The sequence below is a fragment of the Mercenaria mercenaria genome, chromosome 9 (genome assembly GCF_021730395.1).
Source record: "Mercenaria mercenaria strain notata chromosome 9, MADL_Memer_1, whole genome shotgun sequence".
Classification (NCBI taxonomy): Eukaryota; Metazoa; Mollusca; class Bivalvia; order Venerida; family Veneridae; genus Mercenaria; species Mercenaria mercenaria.
In genome coordinates, this window is record NC_069369.1 from 79,660,104 (window position 1) to 79,677,845 (window position 17,742).

At 35.0% G+C, this 17,742-nt stretch overlaps 1 protein-coding gene across 2 annotated transcripts; it reads right to left on the reverse strand.

The window, feature by feature from the left end:
• Nucleotides 1-6,763: 6,763 nt before the first annotated feature.
• Nucleotides 6,764-14,753, reverse strand: LOC123547558 (uncharacterized). 2 transcript variants are annotated; one of them, XM_053551823.1, is made up of 6 exons: nucleotides 14,640-14,753; nucleotides 11,877-12,101; nucleotides 9,575-9,766; nucleotides 8,869-9,163; nucleotides 7,759-8,469; nucleotides 6,764-7,309 (listed from the first exon to the last, which is right to left on the reverse strand). In XM_053551823.1, exons 2-6 carry the CDS (start codon nucleotides 12,089-12,091, stop codon nucleotides 6,818-6,820), a joined length of 1,905 nt encoding a protein of 634 aa, XP_053407798.1. In that variant the 5' UTR covers nucleotides 12,092-12,101; nucleotides 14,640-14,753; the 3' UTR covers nucleotides 6,764-6,817. The 2 variants fall into 2 exon arrangements, with proteins under 2 accessions (XP_053407798.1, XP_053407799.1); XM_053551824.1 differs by having other exon boundaries at nucleotides 14,644-14,744.
• Nucleotides 14,754-17,742: the final 2,989 nt, after the last annotated feature.

Consider the following 17,742-nt stretch of genomic DNA (forward strand, 5'->3'; position numbering starts at 1 on the left):
CTTACCTTTTATTATACGCCAGAAGGGACGTATTATGTTATAACGCCGGTGTCCGTCCGTCCGTTAGCAATTTTGCTTCCGCTCTGTAACTTGAACCCCTCGAAGAAAATTGACAAATTTTCGCCACATCGAGACGACTTGCAGAGCGCATGTTTTGAATAGCTTGCTTCAAGATCAAGGTCATACTTAGAGGTGAAAGGTCATATGACTTTGTTTCGAGTCCGCTCTGCTTGAAGGATTTTAAAGAAACTTGGCGCAAATGTTCACCACATCAAGACGACATGCAGAACGCATGTTTCGAATGGCTCGCTTCGAGGTTAAGGTTTTACTTAGGGGTCAAAGGTCATACCTTCTGGCGTATATTGCTCCGCATTTGCGGTGCTCGTGTTTGTTATGTGCTGTACAAAAAAAAGCTCTTGTTATGAAATTGTGTTTTCCTATTTTGAAATATTTTTTGAGATAATTATATATATTTCTGTTGTATCATTTACGGTATACTTTAATAAATATTTCACCATAATTACAATTTAATAACTTTGCCATTGCTTATTCTTAGTATATTTGAATAAATGCATATTTAATATTAAGATATATAATTATGTGTTCAAGTCGATTAAATAAACTCCATTCCTGATATTTTTCTGTCCTTTTTCATGTTTGTTTGCGTATGATCAATTAACAAAATAAAAAATAAAAAGTTCACAGTCAGACCAGTTATGGCATTTGACTTAGAAGTCAAAATATGAATTAAGTGTATAAACGTTTGTGTCCAGTGTATCGCAAAACGTACTTGACATACATGTAGAATCCTAAAACATTAGAGGATTGTGATATATAGCATGTGAAGTTGTGTGCCTGGTGTTCTCTTTGAGATTTCTCTCTGCTAGACCAAAGTTATGGCCCTTGACCTAGTAAACAATACACAAAGTTGCAAATATCTTTAAAAATAGTTCACATTGAGTCATGAAACCATGTACTAAAATGGACACACATTTATATTAATCATTATTCTGTATCTAAAATGGTTGAAGCTTATAATGAGCCACCTACCGGTTGAATTTTGAGATAATGAAATGTGTTCATACATTTGTCCCATGTTTGTCCATACATTCTGAATTTATATTGGACTCACTTTTCGCATACATTAACCTCGAAGGAAAGTGTCAGTCTTGGGGTCACAAGAGTCACAGTGACTTTCGTAAAATGTAATATTTTATGCTCAAATTTATCTTTATACATTCTCCGTAACAAAATTATGTTTTCGGAGAAGACCCCATGCCAACAGTCGCAAAAGGAAATAAATTTAGTTGATCCGCTGTGTCCAGTATTTAACTCAGCCGGTAGGATGAACATATGAAATAGATTACAAGAGTCGTCGAAACACTTGTCCAGTTGACTGATCTGCACCATACCAATAAAAGCAAGGTAGCTAGATTAAAACATTTTCATGTTTCGTTTCATGGTTCCTTAACCAGCAGGAGATTTTGATGTCCCTTAGCATAATGTCGCTTATTTCATATCACTTAGCGCCCGACTTCATGTCGGATCACCATGGGATGAAGCTTCCACCTGACTTGCAGTATTCCGGTACTTTATCAAGGTGTTCTCCCGTATCTGGTAACGATGTACCCGGAAGGGATACAACAAGGGTATGAAACGTTGCCTGCGGCACAAAATGTGCCCCGCTGAAATGAAGGCATTGCGCTTCCGACGGCGCAGTCATTGAGCAGTATGTTTACAAATATAACGGAAAATTGAATTGGTTTTTTTTTTGTTGTTATTTTCTTTTTACAGTAAAAACTTTTGAGAAATCGGGGAATGCAGCGGCATGTAGTCGTGTCTTGCCGACACATCCATGTCCAGTTTGTGAAGAAATATGTAATATTGTCATTTTGCGCGTGTTTTTAATTGGGTACAATAGCATGAAAATTAGAGAAGTAGTGAATGTTTCGAGTCATTTTACCTCCTGCTAAAAAGAAAAAGGATGTATTTCTGTCGTATTTTATATCAAGACATGGCATCTTATCGGTTGAGATACAATACATGTCTAGGAAAAGGTATATCCCCTCGTTCTTCCAACCTTTTAATTAAATGCCACAGGCAGTCATCTTGAATACTTTTGTAGTCAGTCGTACTTGTAATTTCGACAAACTTACATGTATGTAAGTACAAAAATATCACTTGCAATGTTTTTCGTCCAGTTATTGCGTGAAAGAAATCCTCTCATACTGATCTTTATAACATTGATAGCTTTTATAAAAAGTTTGCAGCATCCTTTTTCTCAGTTTCGGGAATGGGGCCTGGTTTTTTCCATTTGGGAAAATCACGTCATTTTGTATCCAATTCAGAATCATTATTCTCCTAAAATAACAATATTCAGATACTAAACAATCCCACTGGTAACCAGTATTGATGCCTAGATTAAAAGCAAGGTATGAAAACCAGCATTGGAGCACAAAAACTGTTATAACTCATTTTTCAACCAGTTTTCAAGTTTTTGTTTCAGCATGGAGTTCGCGATTTTTTTCTTTACAATTAGGGAGTAACTACTTTTTATTGGAGATGGGCCGAATTTCCCAAAAGTCTATATGGAATTTACAAAACTTTTCTAAAACCATTCTTGATATTTCGAATACACATTTTACAAGGAATATCTAAATGTCTTTGTCTGAAATGGGACATAACTTGATATAATAATTTCTAAAATTTTACAAACACTATGAACGTGTTTTACTCACGCCTTGCCGTTTAAATATTCTTTAGGTCTGTGCACTTTCTGTAATGTTGACATGAAGCTTGGTTTTGTATTTCCTTTCAATACACTGAAAACATGTACCTCCATTTGATAATACAAAACAATACATTTAACTATTATTTAATCCCATCGATAATTTCATGGGGTTCTTTTCCAAAAAAAAATGGGAAGAGTGTCGTTTTAAATATACTACGTGCAGTGCTAAATTTCTTAATAGAGTTCAGAGCTGATATTCTAGTTTATGCATAATTTATTTTAGGTAGATTGTGAAGGAAGTTCTACAATTTATATTAATCACTCTCGACACCTCATTCCTGATTGAATCCATCGCCACGAGGGTATGAGAAAAGAGGCCAGTTTCCCTTTTTAATGACGAGCACCAAGCAAGGGAGCTACTGGTACCATTTTTCACGTCTTTAGTATGACGCGGCCGAGGATCGAACCCAAGACCTCCCGCACACGAAGCGGACACTACTACTAGGCTATCGAGCCGATATTCTCGTGATTTTCCCAAATGGAAGGGACCTGGTCCCATTCCCAAAAGAGTGAAAAATAAAGGACTGCAAACTTCTTATACAATATTAATGGTATAAAGATCAGATTGAGAAGATTTGTCTTACACAATAACCGGACGAAAAACATTGTAAGTTATATTTTTGTACTTAAATGTGATATTTTTGTACTTAAATACAGGTTAGTTGGTCGAAATTACACGTACGACTAACTTCCTGTAGTAGTATTCAAGATGACTGCGCCCCTCTCGATGCCTGTGGCACCATCGAGATGCCTGCCACACTTAACTAAAATGTCGGCATGTATTGCATCTCAGTCGTTTAGATATCATGTCTTAATATATTCTACGACAGAAATACACAATTCCTTTTTGGCAGGAGGTAAAATGACTCGAAATATTCACTGCCTCTGTAATTTTCACGTTATTGTACCATGGGAAAATAAGCCCATCGTGAAAATCACCACAAAAGCCGATAATAAGTTTGGCCAGGTCAATCTGCTGTCGAGACTGTTCGCTAGTTTTCGGCCTACTCCGTATTTTAGGCCGATGTCTAACAAGTAATCCCTTCTTCGCCAATGCACCGTTATATTAATACTTTTGATCATATGGATTTAAGGAATAGTGTAAAGTCTAATTTACAGTGATTGCAAAGATAAATAACAAAATAAATTGGAACTAATCGGAACATAAATGGTATTTGGTGGATTAATCAGAATACTTTTATAACGGTATTCTCAACAAACACACTATTATAAAATCGAAAAATCATTTTGCGAAAATAAGTTCTACCGTCTTACAATCAGATGGAAGCTCGCTTTTATAATACTTTGTTTGATGATCATAATTATGAAATAAAGGTTTTAAATAGATTTTTTATGTAATCCAATAACTGCACATTTATTATTATGTCGTGAGCGGTGTCCAGCTAACTTAGAATTTTATGCCAGATCGAAGATCGAAATTCAACTTCATAACTTGTCGAATTTTGATCCCAAGCTACCCCTGAAGATCGAAAAACGTCAAATTTCAAACTAGCTTTTAATTTCGGGCCAGTTCAATGATCGAAATTCATAATATTCCAAAGCCAAATTTCGATCATGTATTGAATGAACAGCCTGTTCAAAGAATGATATGATTTTTTTTTTTAAGTCAAATATCGAGCAAGCAATTAGTGTCGAGCCAGCTCGAAAATCGTACGTTCTTACAAATTTTCAATATAATACTGAAACTGCGATCTGATCAAGATCATAATTCAAAGATTAAAAATCGTGCAACATCGGATATATCGAAATTCAAGTTTTTAAAAATCTAAATAGATTATTCCCGGTATAACATTTCAAGCCTGCTCGAATTTTCAAAGCAGTCGAATTTAAAACTGGGATTGAATGTGAAACTAACTTATGAAACAGCCGGATTTAGATCTTGCATTAATCATGTTTATTTGCGAGCGAGCTCGACGATTCGAAAATCTAGCACTGCATGTCGAACAAGTTCGAAAATCAACGTCAAATTTTCAATCTGAATATCGAGCAGGTATTGAATTAAGAGCCAGTTTAAAGATGGCAATTTAATTTTTTTTTAAATGCCGACTGACTAGAAATTAATGCTAACTCAAAATATTTAGTTCAGTTTATACTGATTTGTTTTAGCTCGATTGTGATGAAAGCTTCAAGCTTATTGTAACCACCCTCGAGTCCGCTTCCCGGAAAAACCAGTACTGGTGTAATATGAGAAGTCATGGTCGTGACCCCAGTGGGGCTCGAACCCAAGACCCCTGGGTCGAGCGACCGACACATTATCCACTAGACCACCGCTCCCCTCAAAATATTTGAATTTCTATCTTCCTGCTGGCTCTAATCTGAATTCTGCCTCGAAATTCGATGATTTCTTTTGATTTTAATTTCGATTTCCGTGTTTGTGCGAAATTCAATGTAAGCGAAATTGAACGTCAATCTTTCGAAAATTTGAATTTCAATCTTCTACTTCTAACAGACTCGATGTTCAATGCTGGCTCGAATAAAACACTGAACATTTCAATTTCGAGCTTCGAGCAAGATCCGAATTCGATGCAAACTCGAAATTCTTCTTTTTGAAATTTTGAATTTCAAGCTGTTTAAAATTGACTATTGGCTGTAAACAAAATCATATTATGGAGCGTCCGCTAATTTATAAATCCGTACATATGTGCAGTTTAGCAGGTGAGAAGAAATCAGTCTTTACCGTTAAACAGCTTAAATTCCGTAAGAATTGACGGAAATATACGAGAATGTTCGAGTATTTCCGATAACAAAACAAAACCTATACTCATCTGCAAAACGCTTAAAAATGACCATTTTCTTCTTCACCTAGAAAACTAAAGTTGATATGAAACAATAGCTAAATGAATATAGATTACTAAGTCGTTTGCAATGGTCTTCAAGGGCAAATAAGAATCTATTTATTCCTTTGTTAAACAGAAGAAATTTCAGCAAATTATCCATATTTTACTATGTATCTAATTGTAGATAGACAGACATAAAGTGTACGCAAAAAAAAGACATTTTCTTTTAAATTCATTTTAAAAATAAAATATTCATAAGAAAGACAATGCATTGAATATTATCACATCGTTTGCAAAGCTAAAATAGCTAGAATACTTTTTCCATAAATTTAAATAAAGTAAAGGGATCCTTCTTTGCGCTATATAAATATTTTCACTCGTGCGAAAAATCGATGGGTCTAATTTTCCCATATGCCGATGAAAAACCCGCGCAAAACAACAATTTTACATATTTCATCACAAACTGGACATGGATGTGTCGTCAAGATACAACTTCATCCCGCTGCATTCCCCGACTTCTCAAAAATGTTTACTGTAAAAAGAAAATAACCAAAAAAACATTCAATTTTCCTCACCGTGCCCGTCATATTTGTAAATATCCTGTTCAATTCCTGCTCCGTCGGAAACGTTTCATACCCGTGTACAAGGGTTTGCTGCTAAAGTGGCTTTGTCTGATTATAAACCCATCAAAAGAGACAATGTACTGCTTGACAAAGCCTTCTTCACATGATTTTCGAAATTTACTGATTTTTGTTTTCAGTACTTTGTTGTTCTGTCAATTTTACATTCATGATAGCAAGACAGTGTGTGTTCAATGTCTTGAGATTTTGCGTACATGTGATTTTGACCCTTTTATGAACAAGTTATTTATCTATATACAATATACATTTTATTAACATGAGCAACACTAGCATAATCATGCGCATTTACGACATAAACCGCCAACGTTTACGATGTACCATCAAATGTAAATTTAAGAGTTGCATCTAGGACAGGATTTAATAAAAATACTGACCCTCGTTATACACCCGCTTACCGTATGCAAAACGTTTGGACAACTGTTGAACATTCAGAAGTATAAACTTTAAAGGTTTTCATTGCTATATTTGATAATTGGCAATTATTCTTATAACATGGACAATATTGTTTAAAAAAAAACTTAGAAAAGAACAGATTACATTCGTTTACAGTTTATTAATATAACTGTATATGCCATCGCATACAAAAGTCAAGCAAACACAACCTTTTTCGATTTCTTATTTCTGTTGGGCGACCTTGAAGAACTTTTCTGGATCGACCTTTGAGGTAACCTTGAATGACCTCGTGACTTGACTGGTGAATAGTGCCTATTGGGTATGGTATGCACTTCAAGGTCTTGTTCGGATGGTTCGGTATCACTTCCTTTTCCCTCAGGATCTTTGCTTTCACTTCTCGTTTCCACGGGATCTTTGTTTTCTTCTTTATTGTCCTTGACCTCTTCGGCAGTCGCATCGTTGTCATCAGTTACATAACGAGATTCTAATGTCTCGTGTACGAGTTCGAGGACATCTGGAGCCGGGCTTATCAAAATCATTTGCTTTTTCCTATGGTACAGCGTCTTCACACCATATTCCTTCTCGATCTTTTGTATCATGGGCATGATACCACCAGGTTGGTTTTCCAGCTTATGAACCGTGTCGTCTGCAATTCTCATCTGATACAGATGACGGTACATGTGTCTCTGTAAAATGACAAAAATAGTATATGAAACATCTCTATGACATCAGAACCGTTATATACCTGTCACTCGTATAAATTGTTTACTTAGTTTGATATTGATAAATTGATGAAAATTAAATATTCTAGTATATCCGATGTTAAATTCATGCACGCGAACAATAATTTACCTTGGCTTGACGTTTCATGTTTTGTAATTCGCAAGTGAATATAACATTTCTTGTTTTATTCTGTTGATGAATACACTTGAAACTATAAGAGATCGAGCATTTTACTTCGAGATAACCGAAATTCGACATAACATGATACTTTGTGTGCGTGGTTTCGGGACGGGACTTGAAAAACATCCTCGGGATAGCCAGAATTTTGAGATAAGCAAGTTGGAGAGATCGAGTTTCAGCTGTATTTCTAAACGATGTGTGTTTACGAAAGGTTCGTAGGAAAATATCTTACATATTCTTCAGGCATCATTTCCTCTTTCAAATGTTTTCTATGCCATTGGTTGAACTCGGCTACCACCTGCAATACCAGAATTTCACTTTTACCTAGAACAGTTAGTTTCCTAGTATTATCATCAAATACACATAACACCTCCTTCGATTCATTTTTCTCCAGTATTATATGTTTTGCCCTATGTATTTCAGCGATGTCATCTGGTATCTGTATCTCTTGTTCAAACAAATTGTGAACCAGTCCAACTAATTTCTCAACCTGGGATTTGACTATCTCTACGACTCTTGCGCTGCATAAAATCTCCAAACATGTTGGGTTAACTTTACAGGGCGTCGCTTTTATAGTGACTGTTCGAACTCGTTTCAACCGTCGAACATCTTTTGCGAAAAGATGGACTACTTTCTTCGCGTAGGTCCCGAGAAACCTCCATACGGCGTTCTGACCTTGTAACTGTCCTAAGACGCCATTTTCTGGGGATGATTTGATAACATAGCGGTATATTAAAGTTTGTGCTGCAAGCTCAAGGATATCAAGATGAGGCCCAAATATCGTGAGATGCTTCTTCCGTACATAATCTACCTTCAGTCCAAATTCTTTCTCAATTCTTCCTAAAATATAGCTTATTCCATCCCGTTGTTTTTCCAGTTTCTTAACAATGCCGCCTGGGATCTTCATTTCACTCTTAAAACGAGGATGCGGTATACTGGAAGCCTGAAACAATAAGATCAAGAAATTAAGATATATTAAGACTTTCCTTCAGTGACAGTGTCGATACATATAAGGTATGAAAGCATATAGCATTATGTTCTCCGTGACGATTTGATAAACGACATTGTGTCTGAAATAATTTGTCCTCCACCTCCGATTCATGTAGGGAAGTTGGCAGTTACTTGCGGAGAACAGGTTCGTACTAGTACAGATTCCAGGAACACTGGTTAGGTTAACTGCCCGTCGTTACATGACTGAAATACTGTTGAAAACCGGCGTTAAACCCAACACAATCGAACAAACAAATTATATATTACAAGTTTTATCGTTTTCATCTTTCTCTTCCTACTTGCTAAATTTCAAGTTTTCGGAACTGAAATCTATTTTTAAAATTTAACCTACATAAGAAAAACTTGGAGAAGATCGCTGTGGAGAATGAGTTCTTCGTGTAGATTCCCATTCATTCATCACTTTTCTGAGGCAATCTTCGGTTTTTGCAAACACCGTAAGCTTCTCCTGCTGTTCGTTCAATATACAAACGACAGTCTTATCATATTTCGTTTTTCTTTGAATGAACTCTCTCAATCGGATGATTTCCGCGTGTGAGCTTACGATAGTGATGTCTGCTTCCACCAGACTGTCTATATCCGCCTGTAGCTGGTCCACTTTGGCTTTGACCTGTTCTACGTCGTCGTAACTAAATATAGTTAATTAGATATAGAAAATATGAAATGCAGTTCGATACAGTCGCTCTGAAGAGAATGGTAATTAATATTCAGAAATATATTACTATTTTACAAAACAAATGCTTAAAGTATACCTGCTTCTAGGCCCATCTCATTATTTTGAATATACCATTAACTATCCAATATTTCAGCAATGGTAGAAGCCTTACAAAATGCCTCTAAATATGTAATTACAACATTTGCCAGTTTAATACAGATGTGACTAATTGTTAGTATCAATTTACTTTATTTTTCTTGAAGTCTTCAGTAGAAAATTATCATAGTTTTGTTGAATGCATACATATTTATACGAGAACACGTGACTGTAGAGAAAATGATTTCCTTTTAACAACAGCCTTATAAGTAGACGTATGTACATATACCTGGCCGTGAATTCGATTTTGAGAGGAGACACGTGGACGTGAACCGAACGTATCTTATTTATCTCCTCGATGTCTGCTCTGAAGAGCTGACTCGCTTTAAACGCATAATCTCCCTGAAACTTCCATACCGCTCTGCGTCCCGCGTCAATCTCACCGGAAATATCGGATCCTTTATCTTCTATGGCGAAATAACTGGAACAAAATGGCAACAAAAAGTATCATATATTTGGTTAATTCATTATTTTCACAATATGAAAAGAATAATAATAATAATAATAATAATAATAATAATAATAAAGCCTTTATTTAACGAGAAAAACTCATTTGACGAACAACATCAATCTTCCATGAGGCCCTCAAAACAATACATAACAAATACATCTAAAACATTTACATGGTACATTGTAACATATAGAAGACAGACAAGTGCATTTAATACCAGTATTTTGTTGTTTATACGATAACTATATTAAGTATTATGATTGTGTGTCGCGCCAAGCTATGTATAGTGATTTGAATTGCCTTACTGATGATGCTCTTTTTACATGACTTGGTAAGGAATTCCAGATAGTAGCACCAGAATATGTAAAAAAAAAATTAATCTATAATATTTTATATCTATTTATGTCTTCAGCGACATTGTCATAGTACGGATCATCAAGTTCTAGAAATCGAATGTTCAAGTAGTCATGTTCAGTGCAAATATTGCAAAGTCTTTGTCACCGTTTATGAATTTCTAAAATGCAGTTGTCGTGACAAATAGTAAAATTCTTATTCTTAGAGAATGGGTACATCGTTTTTGGAGGCCTTTGTGACACAGTGATTAAGGTCGTTGACTTCGAACCGCTTGCCCCTTACCGCTGTCGATTCGAAATGTAGAATTCTTTTGCCACCGAGCTGGCTAAGGGAAGGTCAGTAGTTCTGCCCAGGTGCCTACCCGCCACAAAATAATGTCTGGTGAGGCACCTGGACGGGATCCTCCACCAACTATTTAAAGCTGGAAAGTCGCCTATGGCCAATAATTGCGTCGCTGACAAAAAGTAATTGTGACTAGGTTCAAAATGAGTGTTAAGTACCAACGCACCTAAAGTTGACTTTTCTTAACTTATTCACGCTTTCAAAGATACAGACTTTGCGAAAATACACAAATGTACCATGTTGAGATATGTCATAAGGACCATGCCTTTACATTTCAATTAGCTATATGTGTAGTGTATAAAATCGGTAAGTGTTAATTGAGTTATAAAAATCAAACTTCAAAGAGATATACTTTTGATTTATGTAAGAATATTATAATGAATAATATTTGTGTAAATACATTTGATTATGTCGGAAAATAATAGTTTATGGTTACTTGAAATGCATATTGACAAAATTTTATTTCGCTTTTTTTTATTATTTAATAAAACATCCTTAAAGAAAAAGAAAAACAAAACAAAAAAACACGCCTGTATATATCTAATCTCTGACAATCGCTGGACTGGCTTGTATAACCTAAGAGTAGTGTAACTGACGAATATTTCTTTTCCTACACAAGCAATAAACAGTGACACAATTTAGTTTAGTTGATCTACGGCGAATATTAGAACATACACGTATTTTACAATATTGACCAGAGATATATAAAAAAAAAACCTCACACGCTCCAGAAAATAAGAGTAAAGATGACATAAGATAAAAAGTCGAGCGTTCGAGATAATTAATTTGTTTAGCGCACAATATAATTCAATCGTATTAAAAGATGAACTTTGTACCGTAATAGCCAGACTTTACAAACATAATTGAAACATTTCCATATTAAAAGGCACAAATGAGCTGAGCTTACAAATCAGCCTTTATATGATATGGACACATTTCATATTTATTCAAGGCATGAAAAATTGGACCGTAAAGTCAGACTTTATGAATAAAGGAAGCGTTTCCATATTTAAAGGCATAAAATGAGCCGCGCCATGAGAAAACCAACATAGTGCATTTGCGAACAGCATGGATCCAGACTAGCCTGCGCAGTCTGGTCAGGACTAACAGTTAACAGTTCGCTAACAGTTTCTCTAATTGCAATAGGCTTTGAGAGCGAACAGCATGGATCCTGACCAGACTGCGCGGTTGCGCAGGTTGGTCTGAGTCCATGATGGTCGCAAATGCACTATGTTGGTTATCCCATGGCGCGGCTCAAATAATGGACCGCGAAACAGACATATTATGCTGAAAACAGCTCCATATTAAAAGGTACACATGAGTCGACCGTACATATCACACTTTCTGATTACGAAAATGCATCCTAAAAGAGAGTGGACAATACCGTCGTTGAAGTGTCTCTATAGCCAGTTCCAGTATGTCCGGATTAGGTCCAACAATGATATATACTTTGATCCCATTGTAAGAACTGGTTGTCTTTAGCCCGAATTCCTTCTCTATCTTGGAGAGAATTGGTCGAATTCCTCCTGGAAGGCTTTCCATTTTCTCGACTAGAGCCTCGGGGACCCTCATTTCACACTGATGCCGGGGAGATGACATCACGGCTTAACTGAAACGAGTACAGAAAAGGCTCAGCTACAAATGACAATGGATCCGTAAAGACGCTCGGTAATTCCGTGCGATTACATAATCTCCCAATTCTGCTTATCAAAAAAAAAACCAGAAATGTGGACAATTTTTTGAGAAAATATGTTGAAGATTTTTTTTTCATATATCAGTTATTTTTGCGTTTAATTTTGTCAGATTAATCCTTGTTGCTACCCATTTCAACATTTAAAAAAAATTGCAAATACTGGCAAATTATTTTTTTTTGGAAACAACCGTATGATTATACATACCAATTTCGTTATGTGAACTACGTTACATAGTAAGTGGATACATTCATTATACCTGTATGACAACTAGAATAACATTAAAACACGATTCTTTTTTCTAACATTTTACTGAAACAATCAAAAAACTGTTTAACAGAACATATTTACCACAGACATACATTTTTGTCATTTTTTTGCATTTTAAAATGTGTCTGTTTAAAAAAATCTCTGTTTTACACCATTTTCTAAATATCTTATTTTGAAGCTTACCTGTGGATGGCAAAATAATGTTTCAATACAGGACAATACATTTAATTACATGTATAATGACTTCACTTTATGAATAATCCAAGACTGGAATTTAGAAGAAGCACAATCTGCAATACACGATGGGACAAAAACAAATGGTGTTTGGTAACGTAGTTCACCATTCTATAGTTTGCAGACTATAAATGTTTGTAAAAACTATATCCTTGCTTATAATAGAAATACAAGTTAAACATGTGACATAATGTTTAAGTATATGAAACAATAATGCAACGCCATTTTTTGAAATGAAACAAAACAATTCTGATCACAAATAATTGTATGTGAACTACGTTACCATCTCCAGAATGCTCTCCACGTATTATATCTATGTTTACATTTAATCTAGCAGTTACACACCACAAAGTCATCATATTACCACCAGAAAATGTAGAAAATTAATATATATCATTTGGTTAACTTACTTGATCTGTTACTAAACGACGACTGATTAAAACTGATTGTTTGTGTTACTTTTATTTGATGAAATCACACATGGGACGCACCATCCTTGTTTACACGGAACACCGTGAAGTGTAGTCAGTGCCCATGTGTATTGCTCCCCCAAAAATTAGTCCTAGGATTAAATATTAAGACATTTTGCTAATTTGATGTTAACGTAGTTCACGGTAACGTAGTTCACAAAAATAGGTTAAGTCTGTCTGACTTAATAAACATGATGCACAGTAAAACTATTTTGATTTAATATAATAATGTCAAGTTACTAATATATATGTAGTGAGAAATAGGCACACCTTTGTTTTTATCGCATATAGCAGTAATGTATGGTAACGTAGTTCTCAAAATTATGTAGAATTAACGGGGTATCGATTTAAAGGGGATTTTATGAAAATTTATCAAGATATATGAACGAAATAATTTCATACTGTACCTTTTCTATGGTTTGACTGTGTTCGAGACTGATCATAGTACATATCTATATTATACGCATTGATTTTTAAATGTTCAGCTCAAAATGGTAACGTAGTTCACAGAGATTTCTGTGACACGACAATATCGCTAAATGCATGTTTTTATGTTTCTAAACTACTCAAATATTTTGCTTAGTTGTTTTTGTACATGTCATCTATACAATGACATGCAAAAACTGCATACAAAACCATCTTTCTGGCAGAGTTTGTAGACCAAAGTAAGCTACCCAGAGTTGTGACAGGGAATTTTTGCCAATTTCAGACCCTGATACGTACCATAATATTATAAAAGTACCATAATATTTTAAAAGTAGGTAAAGACTATAGCCTAAAATCAAAGCAAACGTGTTATACCTTCTACTCTTAAACATGGAAGAATATGCTTGAAACGGCAGTTTTATGTAATTGTCCACTTTTCCGGTTTTTTAATGTGGCACTTCGGTTTTCTTCGGACGTTACTGCAGCTCAAACATGTGGCTTACAGCCCTGCTCTGCGGCTATTCGAATTCTATTGTGTGTATGCAACCCATGATTACAATAAATAACAGTTAACGGCCACGCGCCACACTTTAGCACGCAAAACCACAAGTATTTTATATAGAATTTTATATAAAATAGACTCTATTTTGACAGGCGTCACTGTTCATAGTCGGGATTTTCATGCTTTTTCAGTGACAATTTAAGGTTAAAAGGTAGGACTGGAGCAGGTCTTTAATACGTAATCAAACGGAAATGGTTGATTACGACTACGGGTCCACTACCTTGGTTTTATATAATCAGATCGTAAACATGTAGAACTACCTTAAGTGCACGTATGTACATAAAAAAGAAAATATTTGGTTGTTCAATGAATACAAACAAATTATCAATCTTAATTGAAAAAATGTAGGCTATACAGAAATCGTTACAAGTCGTGCAGTTACAACCAACCAGTCCATCCAGTTAGTTTCACTAAAAACTATACGCAAATGATTGTAGCTGATGGAAGACTCGTACATTTCAATAACTCTGCAAAATAATTAATAAGATACTTACTTACATTTTACTTTAAATCATTTTGATTTCCAAACAGTAAAAATCATGAATTCATATTTTGTTTTACTAACTTAATACCTCTTCGATCGCTGCAAAGTATTTAAAACAATGCCGCGGTGTTGTGTTTCAATTTCATGCACAGGTGAGCACGAAGGGAAATTCTAAAATAGCTACATGTATACAATATTATTTCAAAACTACATACTTAATTAAAAAAAATGTATAAACTTCCGTATAAAGCATAAGTACAATTTATTAGGTATACTGCAATGACATTTTCTTCATGACCGTGGCATTGTGTGTTTGTGTGTTCGGGTTTAATGTCCTTTTTTTTCATATAAACGACGGTGTCTATAGAAGTGAGCCCAATCTCGGGACAGCTTTTTAGTGTTTCCTTAAATATTTCTGGCGAGAGGGTCAAGCACAAAATGTACTCAAAAATACCCTTAACATTCAAATTTGATTAATACATATTTTTTTTTATATTCACAATCAATCTAAAGATTTCATTTAGTTATACAAAATAACAGTAGGTAACCGATTTAAAAATTTATTTGTATTTTATCTCTATAAAATGAGAAAAAATGGAATATTCTGTTTACTATCAGAAGTGATATTATATCAATTGCTTTATTCTAGTATGACCGCACAATTTTATCTCACTTTCTTTTGTTATGTTGGGTTTAATGTCGCACCGACACAATCATAAGTCATATGGCGACTTTCCAGCATTTGTTGAAAAAAAAAAACCCACGGTCCGCGGGTAGAACCACCGATTATCCGTAGGCCATCTGGATGGCTTCCTCAAATGAAAAATTAGAGAGGAGGCTTGAAATATCAAGTCAGCAACCTTAACCACTCGTCCACGGAGGCCCTTATCTCGCAGACTGACGTTCTAGTTTTCTAAGCATTTGTATTTGAAAAAAAGATAGTACTGTACTCTAAAGTTACTTGAGAATATCGTTCATCGCTGACTCCACTCGTTTCTGTAGAAATATTTCAGGACAAGCGCACGTATTGTTCTTAGAAAGTTACTCGTGCAATATTAAGCGAATCAATTTTTTACTCCTGCAGAAAGTCAAGGAACTATAGAATAGTTATAACTCTCTATGACTAATCAAAGATTTATAGAATAATTACAACTACTTCTATGGCCAAGTGTGAATCAAAGAGCTATATACGCTATACACTATCTAAATACCTATTTTTTTTTTCAGTTGTGATAAAACATTCTATAAAACTTAACTCACTTTGTCTGTATGGTCTACAACTTTGTATATGTATTTTGTGGCCATTTCAGCTATGTTAGTATCCATGTATAAACTTTACAAATGTTTGCCTTGTGTATCATCTCCACCATAACAGACCCTATGTGATTCAAATAATTTTGCTTGTAGATGACCTTGTCGGATCAGTGTACAACAAGCAAACAGACAGACCTGATCCTATTAGTTTGACAAAATGAGACATGGGAAATTCTTATTAAAATGTACAACTACTGCGATCACGTTGAGGGGTTTTTCAAACTAAAATGTAGTTGATGATATGCAGACTGTCGTGTCATCAGTGAGAAGTCGCACCTGAAATGTAATAGAACAAGGCAAGTCATTGGTGTAAAGTAGAAAGAGAAGAGGGCAAAGTATAGAGCCCTTTAATACACTACATGTTACTCTAAGTTTATTACAAGAAACACCATTGAAGGCAACAATTCAAGAACAACTGAAAAGAACAGATTCAGTCCAGTGGTTTACTCGGGGAGGGAATATCGTATAGTAGTTTTAGATGGATAACCTCGTCAAAAGCTTTACAGAAGTACAGACGGACAATATCAGTTTGTTGGCCTCGCTTTCAGATCAGTAAGCTAAAGAACTTGAGTCTCGTGGGCACATCTGTCCCCAATCGGCAATTTTTGTAGGGTTGTCTGGCCGTCACATGATAGATAACTACAAAAATATGTAAATATCATAGATATTTATTATTATATATAGATATAAACAAAACGAACTAAATACATCAACGTCAAGATGTGAAGTGCAAATGGAGCACCGCACAATATACCCCCAAACACCTGCACCTGATTCCATATGTATGCTGATTCCCAAGAAAATATAAATATTTAAATAAAAAATATAAAAAAAAAAGATATTTCATATATCAGAACCAGAACAACAACTTATGTTAGTTATGGCTTTGCTCTTGCTACTGGTTACATTTTTTTATAATTATGGTAACGCAACCTGGACATCATTTTCATAACAGCAGTAACAAGGCCAAAAGAAATGAAATGCGTTTCGCGTCGTATGACAAACTTCACCAGGACGCTCCTGACTTTTATCATACAATTGCCTAGAGTATCAGATAAAAAATGAAATGACAGTTGAAGAGTGTAGAAAAATAAAGTGTACATGCTGGCTGGAGTACATTTTTTAAGTATTGATAATGGACATGTTTTGGTGACTGCCCTGTTTCAGTGACTTTTAACTCAGGCGCACTAGCTTTTATTTCGTGAGCAGAATGAGATAATAATTAAAGGGTAGAGACCACCAATTGTTTTCCCATAGACTTACATTATAACATTATGGCGTGTACGGCCTTCCATACATCGAAACATGTATATCTAACTACATATTTTTCAAGAACTATCTTAGTTCTACCAAAATATCGGACGAAAAACATATGAATAGTGATACTTTATTTACGTAATTTTCGTGTGAATGAGATGACCCCCTGTTCACATCGTTGGCATGGCGGGAGAAATTCTTTTGATAAAACTTTTTTTCAATACACATAAAATGTAGCAAATTTTGTCAAAATGTATAATAAAATACTGTAAATGCAGTGAAAAAATATCAATTTTGAAAAAATAATCACTTCCTGGGTTTGTTTACATGACTGACCAATCAGAACGCACAGACGTTACCTTATTCCCAGGTATACAGTTACCTCATTCCCAGTACTTTTTTGAATTGGTGGTCTCTGACCTTAAGGTGTTCAAAAGTGTAAATAAACTTTTATCATTCTAGTCGGCAAAAACAAAGAATATGCTTAAAGGACTTGCGTATGCCTTGCTTTTGTAAATTATATAGTATTTCACTGAATTTAC

What these genes read in the sequence shown, in the direction of transcription:
- LOC123547558 (XM_053551823.1), bottom strand. Translation starts at nt 12,091, where the DNA reads ATGTCATCTCCCCGGCATCAGTGTGAAATGAGGGTCCCCGAGGCTCTA. An exon ending in AAAATCGAATTCACGGCCAG is followed by an intron (nt 9,164 to 9,574) that starts GTATATGTACAT and finishes AACTATATTTAG; the next exon opens with TTACGACGACGTAGAACAGG. An exon ending in CTTCTCCAAGTTTTTCTTAT is followed by an intron (nt 8,470 to 8,868) that starts GTAGGTTAAATT and finishes TTATTGTTTCAG; the next exon opens with GCTTCCAGTATACCGCATCC.